The sequence below is a fragment of the Protopterus annectens genome, chromosome 5.part0 (assembly GCF_019279795.1).
Source record: "Protopterus annectens isolate FY-2018-M chromosome 5.part0, PAN1.0, whole genome shotgun sequence".
NCBI classification, from domain to species: domain Eukaryota; kingdom Metazoa; phylum Chordata; order Ceratodontiformes; family Protopteridae; genus Protopterus; species Protopterus annectens.
The window spans coordinates 1,170,810,822-1,170,820,485 of NC_056735.1; the positions used below are offsets into that span (position 1 = coordinate 1,170,810,822).

Genomic DNA, 9,664 nt, shown 5'->3' on the forward strand with positions numbered 1-9,664 from the left:
AGGAGGACTGTATACTGAACATCATAATAATGTGGTAAGACTGTTGCATTAGGGGATTGAGAAAACATTATATACTACTGAAGTAGCTGAAAAATACCGAAAACATGAACCACAAAGCATCACAGAAAATGATGAAGTTTATATCACATGGAATTATCCATTACCAACAGTTCAAAAAATAGACGCAAGAAAACCAGATATAGTAGTCCATGTAAAGAACACAAAAGTGGCACTAATCAATGACATTGCTACACTCAGTGACTACAGTGTCTTACGTACAGTGAGAGATGGTCATAAAATACCAGGTTTTGTAGGCAGAAACAAGGGCAATGGGGAAGAAAGATACCCAGACAGTTCCTCTTATAAACAAGAATTTACAATCATACGTAGAGATGTTACCGATACATGCAACTCTGTATGAACTGGAGGAGTCATTAGTGGGCACAGTGCAGGTGCTGTGAACAGCACTTCTGGTTAACAAACATTCAAACAATACTAATTTCATGAACTTTAATTACACTTTGACTTAGGAAAGAGGTCCATTCCCATCATGGTATTAGAACCCCAAAAGACTTTAAAAAGGATGCGAGGAGGATTCTGAAGAGAGACATGATGAAATCAGTAAGAAAAGGAGAGTAGTATTGCTGGAACTGAAGTCATTCTCAAGTCTTGATGAGTACCTTCAAATGGTGGACCCTGTTTTCACAAAGTCTCAACAAGACGATCTATACACCATATTTAATATAACATATCACTGACAGAGGACGGTTAAAAAATAAAGACAGCTAGCTGCAGAAGTCCCAGGATAAAAAGTGCCCAATCCAGGTGTGCACACTGGTGCTAGGACTTGAAAAACTGCCAGTGCAAAATCCTCAAGACACAGACATTCCTACAATGGGCTTAGGCCAGGATTTGGGAGAAGACACCCCCCCACCCCCCAACCCCATTGTAGTAGTCCACAAAAAAAATCACGAAAACTGACAGGCCAAAATACAGCCATAACGTGAAAGAATCCAAGTATATCATGGATAGATTGCAAAAAAGCATTTGACAGTAACCCATACTCATAGGTAAAGGAGTGCTTACAGATGTACAAGATATATCCTACATTGATCAATTACATTACAGTGGCAAATTATTTTGCAATTAAGTCATGACAAACTGCAAATTATTATCCCAGGGATAAAAATTCAAAGGGGGATATTCCAGGGTGATTATATGACATTTTGTCTTGCCATTAACCCACTAAGCTGTTTACTTAATATATTAAAGTGAAAAAAATGAAAAGATATTCCCTTTTGCTGTGGTGAACTGTCCAATAAATAATCCACAAACCAAAAGACAGCTGATTCACCCAGGCTAACACTGTGCTAAAAAGCAAATAAACTGTCTGTACAATCCAGTGATAAAAGTTCTGTTAAAATGCAGAATTCTGCATTTTAACAGAACTTTTATCACTGGATTGTACAGTCTATTTTCTTTTCAGCACAGTGTTAGCCTGGGTGAATCAGCTGTCTTTTGGTTTGTGTACTTAATATATTAGGTCTTTGTTGCAATTTGGCTCACAGAAAACAACCCTGCCTAAAGATTTTAAAACTATAGTTCATCAGATGAGGAGTTGACAGCATAACTGCAAGTGGTTAAGACTTTCTTAGATGATGCAAGAATGACAGTTGGTCTTGATAAATGTGCAAAAGCAACATTTAAAGCAGGAAAATTGCAGAACCAAGCAAATCATTTTGGACAGGAACATGACAAAGAAACTTGAGCAGAAAGCAGTGTATAACATTTGGGGAATTGATGAATGATCGACACTAACACTTGAACAAATGCAAACAAAACTCAGTGAAGAATACTTCAGGAGATTAAAACTAATACTGAAAACAGCCTTGACATCTACAACTAGAGTCCAAGCTGTAAACCAATTTGATCTCCCTATTTTAACTTTAGAGTTTTGGTGTGATTGACTAGACCCAAAAGGTACTTGACAGGTTGGACAGCAAAACAAGAAAATGCTTCATGCTTACCGAATGATATATAAAAATCATTGTATACCAAGATTATATATTCCACACACTGAAGGATGTATGGGCCTCCTTGAAAATGATTACACTGTACAGATCTGAAATCATGGGACTGCACACATCTGCTGAGCTCAACAGATCCCAACACAACCGAATTTGCTAAAAATAAAAGAATATAAGGAGAAGGAAGAGATGAGAAGGAAAGAAATGTGGAAAAGTCATAAATATTGCTGCAATTATACAGATCTCCTGGTACAACCTCATATTCATCAGGATTTAACGCAGGAAAAGTTATGGAGAGGTGAGCTGAAACCAAAGGATGAGAGGTTAATAATGGCAGCGCAGAATACTGGACTATGTGCACAATGGTTTACAAAATCTATTTAACATGTGGGAGAAAAAGACAAATGTAGATTAAAAAAAAAAGAACTGGAAAAAGTCACACACCTTGTCACTGGGTGTGATAACTCTTGTGGGCAGAGGGTCTTGTACACTGAAATGCACAACAATATGGCAAGACTGTTGCACTGGGGATTGTGCAAACACTATAATACAGACGTAGTTGAAAAGCACTGGAAACATGAACCACAAAGCATTATAAAGAATGATGAAGTGTACATCACATGGGATTACTCATTACCTCATCATCTTCTTTCGGCTGTTCCCGTTAGGGGTTGCCACAGCGGATCACCTGTTTCCATTTCTTCCTGTCCTTTGCATCTTGCCTCTGTCACACCAACCATCTGCATGTCCTCTCTCACCACATCCATAAACCTTATCTTAGGCCTTCCTCTTTTCCTGTTACCTGGTAGCTTCATCCTTAGCATCTTTTTCCCAATATACTCAGCATCCCTAATCAGCACATGTCCAAACAAATGTAATCTTGCCTCTCTGGCTTTGTCTCCAAACCTTCCAACCTGGGCTGACCCTCTAATATACTTATTACTAATCCTGTCCACCCTCGTCACACCCAGTGCAAATCTTAACATCTTTAACTCTGCCACATTCAGCTCAAACTCCTGCCTTTTTGTCAATGCCACTGTCTCCAACCCATATAACAGGGCTGGTCTCGCTACCCTCTTGCAGACCTTCCCTTTCACTCTTACAGGTACTCGTCTGTCACAAATCACTCCTGACACTTCTCCACTTACTCCATCCTGCCTGTACTCTCTTCTTCACCTCTCTTCCACACTCACCGTTACTCTGAACTACTGACCCAAAGTATTGAAACTCATCCACCTTCGCCACCTCTACTCCTTGCATCCTCACCATTCCTCTAACCTCCCTCTCATTCACACACACATTCTGTCTTAGTCCTGCTGACCTTAATTCCTCTTCTATCTAGAGCATATCTCCATCTCTCCAGGGTCTCCTCCACCTGTTCCCTACTCTCACTACAGATCACAATGTCATCTGCAAACATCATAGTCCACAGGGACTCCTGTCTGATCTTGTCTGTCAACCTGTCCATCACCACTGCAAATAAGAAAGGGCTCAGAGCTGATCCTTGATGTAACCCTACCTCCACCTTAAACGCATCCGTCACTCCCACCACAGACCTCACCCCTGTCACACTACCCTGAAACATATCCTGTACAACTCTTACACACTTCTCTGACACTCCTGACTTCCTCATACAATACCACAACTTCTCTCTAGCCACCCTGTCATATGCTTTCTCTAAGTCTACAAAAACACAATGCAACTCCTTCTGACATTCTCTGTACTTCTCCATCAACACTCTCAGAGCAAACATCGCATCTGTAGTGCTCTTTCCCGGCATGAAACCATACTGCTGATCACTAATCATCACGTCCCTTCTTAACCTAGCTTCCAGTACTCATTCCCATTACTTCATGCTGTGACTGATCAATTTACTCCCTCTGTAGTTACTACAGCTCTGCACATCACCCTTATTCTTAAAAATCGGTACCAAAACACTTTTTCTCTATTCCTCAGGCATCCTCTCACTTTCCAAGATTTCATTAAACAATCTGGTTAAAAATTCCACTGCCATTTCACCTAAACACCTCCATGCTTCCACAGGTATGTCATCTGGGCCAACAGCCTTTCCATTCTTCATTCTCTTCATAGCTATCCTTACCTACAATTCAAAAAACAGATGTGAGAACAACAGATAGTCTAAGAAAAAAAGACAAAAGCAGCATTAATCACTGAAATTGCTACACCTAGCGATTTACAGTGTCTCACATAGAGAGAAACACAAAGCCATAAAATATCAAGATTTGTAGGCAGAAACGAGAGCAATGTAGAAGAAAGTTACCCAAACAGTCCCAACAGTAGTAAGAGCAATGTGTCTCATAAAAAATAAATTATATATGTATTTAAACATGCTAATACATGTAACTCTGTATTAATTGTAAAAGGAGGCAATTCTGGGCACACTGCAGGCGCTGTGAAGTGCATTTTTGGCCAACATCAAAGACTGAACCAATATGGATTTCAAGAATTTTTATCATATTCTGACTTGGGAATGGGGTCCATTCCCATCATGGAACTGGAAACGCAAAAGACTTGAAGAAATTAAAAAAGGATGTGTTCTCTGGAGGGGATATGGCAGAGCTTACTCTTTTACCTAAATCTATATCTGGACAGGGAGACTCCAAAGAGGAGTCCAGGTACTACTACTTGCATTTCCTCTATTTGGAGACTGGGGTGAAAGTCCTTATCTAAACTTTCCAGGAAAAAGTGCACTCCAGATCTCGCCAGGTGAGGTCTATTAAACCTCTGATCTTGAAGTCTAGATGGTGGTCAGCTAAAGGATCCATCTACTGCATTGTCCTGAGGTGGAAGACAGACTGCTGATGCAATAGGCAGAAAGGAGCTCTGTCCAGCTCCGTTCTCTGTTGTTGAGGCCACACTGAATTGGCTGGGGAGACCCACAATGGAGTCAACAAAGCTGAAGCCCATATCAATGCAGAGGAGCCAATCTGACCATCAAAGGAGAAGCCTCAGGTTCTGAACTCAAGATGAAACCATTTGGTCGAAAAGAAAATGACAAGCACTCCATCACTGAGAATGGCACTGTAACCATGGGTATTCAACTCATGGTGCTGAATTCCTGAGGCGTAGTGGCACTCTCAGTGTAAGTGGTGTTGATGTCACCAGTACTGAAGTAGTCACTGCACAAGAGTTGAGCTCTACCTGTACAGAGATGCCCAACGTTACAGTCAGTACTGGGTCCATCACTGCCAGTGCAGAAGCCTGGCCCAGATAAGAAACGGATAGCTGAGTAAGTCAGTGGGTTTCTTTGGCCTGAGATAGGAACTATTGGGCTGAGATAACACCACCCATAAGCTATGAACTGTTCCCAGTCCAGCAGTGCAGGACGTCTGAGAGACCCTGTAAGAGCGTACAGATGAGGGAAGGGCTTCAGTGCATCAATTTTTCAAAGTTCCTTCACTAATGAAAAACTTCCTGTAAGTTTTGTTCTGCAGTGCATACTCTACAGTACCAGAGGATGCAAACAAGGACAGGAAGGCTAAGTAGGTATAAGTTTCTCTTTTAAAAATATGGAGATGTTTGAGTGGTCTTGGGGGGGGGGGGTCTCTCCAAGACGGGATAATCATCCTCCCTTCTCTTCTTTTTTCTCTTCTGTCTTTGAAGATTCCTGGACCTGAAGTTTCCATTGGTGCCCTGTTAGGTGGGAGAATGCCCATAAAAATTACTTTACTCCTGCACTCTGCCAACATAATGCTACTAAATTTTTTAACAATTCTTGCAGTCATTACTTAGGTTAGATGCTTTCAGACATATTAAATGTGTTTTGTAGGAATCTTGTGGTGGAATCTTTTGTAAAAATCTTACATTTTTTTAAATCACTAACTAAATGGCATAAAAAAATATACAGCATCAGGGAGTTGTGGGTGGATACGAGCTCAACCTTGTGAGGAGTTTGTCATCAACAACAGAGGGTGTCAAAGGCACCAGTCCTGCTGTTTCAGTGTCCAGACAGGACCTGAGAAATTCTGCATCTTATTCTGACAAAGGAAGTGTGCTACATCAGAATGGGATGATTCCTGGAGAAAATGATGAAAATGAAGGCAGAAGTGAAACACAACATCAATAACTACTTTTAGAATCACACTGATGTATGACCTTATGGGTCCTTAGAAAAATATGTTTGCAGTATGGTTTAAGTTGCTTCAATACTTAACAAGCATTTACTAATCAGGTAATGCGCACTGATCCTTGTATTCATTTCCTTTGTGAGCTATCACTGATGAAAAAAAATGTTATGCAGAACAGTCAAAATATAAGATACCTTCTGTTTCCTTTCTTTCTCACTCTGAGCTTCTTCTGCCGCAATACCTGCAGCTTCATTGAGGTACTTGTTGCCCACTTTGCTTTCAAACCACTTAAGATCAAGGAAAATTGCACTGAAGTGTTCACGATCAAACTGCAATCATAACAATGCAAACAAGAGACACTAAAAGGTTAGGTATGACAAACTTCTTAAAATTACTTTATCAAGCAAACTGTACAGAATGGCAGTACTGTAAAATGCACAGAGCTTTATAACCTTTAAAAAAGTAAACAGACGACAACAGGAAGGGTAGAAATAGTATGAGATGCAACAGCAAGCTTTGCAATACGAAAATCTATATTCTACTTTTTAGTAAAGATTACAATTGAGACATCTCATGTTAATATATTTATCTACCTCTCTTTGTATTTATATCTTAACACAGTCGTGTAAGAACTTGCCATAAAAGTTCATGTCCTGCTGATCACCGTTGCATTATTCCATTCCAAACTATTCGGTTATCTCACCAAGTAACCTGGAAGTCCCCATAAGGTACCAAGGTCAAAACCTTCCAGAAAGCCACAAGTCCAACATACGACTTAAGCCCAAGAGCTTAAGGACACATAACCAGAAATATGAGCTTAAATATGCAGGATTACCTCAAAGCCAGTAAACCTGAAGAGGCCTAAGAGAAAAAAAGAAACTGGTCAACTAAGGAGAGGCAGAAAAACACTAATCTTCTAGAACTGGTCTCTAAGTCCCCACTATTTCTTGAGACGAGGAATAGTCTGAAATGGAACCTTTTCTCCACATATTGTGGAAATACCAGTTTTACTATGCCTTAGTCGAGCAAGAATGAATGATGGGCTAGAGTAACTGTCCGATTTTGTGGAGGAGAAAGGATTCCAATAAATAAAGGCACTTCTTTCCAGTTCATTCTGTACCCATTTTGAATGGCTGAAAGAAGCCACATGTCTAAAGTGATGAGCAAATCAGTTTATTAAGAATGCAGTCAGCCTTTTTAGGGGGAGGGATGGACTAGCGGGTGGGGAGGGGGACAGGGAGTAATCAGTATACAGCTCCTATCTAGTTTGTCCCCGAATCATTTCTTAGGCATTTTCATGAATTAATGATTAGGCTCTGGTTCCCTGTGAGAAAAGGAGCTGTGTTTTGAAGGTAACTCCTTTGGTATTTTGGCAACGTAGTACTTAAGATCTTTTACATCCACTATCTACAGTCTTTCAGGAATTTAACCTTGCTCCTGCAAATGTTTGAAAAGACTAGCAGCATACAAGCCAAAGAAAAGGTCCTTGTTTAAAGAAATGTCTAAGAGTTTTGACTTAGTAGCTTCTGTGAGAGGCTGAGAATTTAACCATGCATAGTCCTAATCACAGAAACTGCAGCAGCTGCACTGCAGGAAGGGTCTTCTTCATTATAGCTAAAATTTAATGCTGTGCACAGTAACTTCCAAGACAGTTGCACATCAAGTAACAGCTTATCAGCTTTCTCAGTCTGAAAAACTCAGAAGAGAGCCAGTGAACTTTTTTGGGGTTAAATTTCAGTAACTGACTATTAAGTGCACTGTCTGAATGGCAGCAAAAAAGAAATTCAGAGAACCTGAAAGAAAATAAACCACAAAAGCTGAGGGGAAAAAAACTGAATGGGAAGAATTCCGTAGCTGTTCAGCAAAAAGATGTGCAAGCTCTAGCTTCCGTGCAAGACATTACTTCCAATAACCTAGAGGAAAAAATAAGTGAAATGTACTAAAAGCTGATTAAAATAAACAAAAATACAGATAACTCAAATAACAAAAGGCTGGAAAAATAGAAGAAGCTTTAAACAGATATTCAGATGAGGTGATAAACCTGCAAAAATTGGAGGCCAAAGTGAAGAAAAGGCTGGATGAATAGGGGACTGCTGAAGAAGAGACATTTAAAAAAAAAAATAGAATTAGAAGACAGAGCAAGCACAGAAAAACCTGAGATTTTCTGCTCTACCTGAGAAGCTGGAAGGAACAGAAAATATTAATTTTATGAAGGCACAAATAAGTGGATTGGTAACCACAGCAGGAGTTATTAAATGAAATGGCACAGTGTGTTTATTCTCCAAATCTGGCAACGAGAAAGCAACCTAGACCTTTAATAGTAAAGATGCAATCCTGCCAGCAGAAAGAGTTGATTCTGACAAAACTGTGGCAGAAAGACAAAGTATTAAAATTTAAAGACAGTAGAGTATTTGTAGAAACATGATTACTCACTGTACACCAGGCAGAAGACGAGTAAACTTACTCCACTAATCAGGGAATGCCAAGAAGCAACAGTGAGATTCAAACTGCTGTATCCAGCTATCTTCAGAATTTTCTTTCCCAGAGGGGCCAAATCATTTTTTGATACAAAACATGCTAAGGAGAAATACAAAAGTTTGTCCAACAAAAAAGTCAGCTGTGAAACAGGACATTCGGCTTCTTGTTCTTCTGGTAATAAAGACCACAGAAAGACTGTCCCAGTGAAACCCTTTCCATTGTTTCAACAGAAAATGCTTGACAGACAGAAAAAGCACAAGAGTTGACTAGAAGAACAGAGTACGTTGGAAATGAAGCAAAGACTGGATTTGGGAGATGGACATGAGAAGGAATAAAGCCAGAAAAGTACAGTTGTGTACACTTACAATAAATGTAGATGTTCGAGTGTATTCACTGTTGCAGGCATCACATTTGGGTTATCTGCCTGCAGGTAGCCCTCAGCCGGTTTGAATACCAGAGTCTGTGGATTTCTGCATCAGATGTTGTCGCTTCTTCCATGACGTCAGCTTGTCATGGGTATAAAACATGCAGCCGACGCCATTAATCAGTTTTTCTTGCCCCAGATGTCAGGTGCCCCCACAATAGGGAGCAGTTATACGGTATGGAACACCCCCAGCAAAAAGCAAATACACATGATATAATATATGCCAAACATGAAGGAAAGGTAGAGCCAAGAGAAGTCAGGTGGCTGGAGGGAGGGAGGGTAACCAGGACTGCAACAGTGAATACACTCGAACATCAACATTTATGGTAAGTGTACACAACTGTACTATGTTCTTCGTGTTTCACTGTTGCAGTCATCACATTTGGGTTGCTTCCCAAAACTAAGGAAGGGAGGAGGCAGTTAAAGAGTATTGGGGCTAGCAATCAGGTCCTGTAAGACTGCTGTGGCAAATCCAGCTCTGGATTTAGAAAAGATAGTCAGGTGGTAATGCTAGATGAAAGTATGTACAGAGCTCCAGGTAGCAGCTTCCTGGATGTCCCTTGTAGGAACTCCTCTGAGAAATACTGTAGAGGTAGATGCAGCCCTGGTGGAATGTGATCTTATCCCCGGTAGGTTTTCCATGGAAT

At 40.3% G+C, this 9,664-nt stretch overlaps 1 protein-coding gene across 1 annotated transcript in view; it reads right to left on the reverse strand.

Moving 5' to 3' along the window:
* XRN1 (5'-3' exoribonuclease 1) overlaps nt 1-9,664 on the reverse strand; it is a 2,408,514-nt gene that overhangs the window by 1,998,519 nt on the left and 400,331 nt on the right. Inside the window, exon 10 of the mRNA XM_044071018.1 lies at nt 6,310-6,444. Coding sequence (XP_043926953.1) covers nt 6,310-6,444 — 135 coding nt within the window. The remainder of the gene's footprint in view (nt 1-6,309; nt 6,445-9,664) is intronic.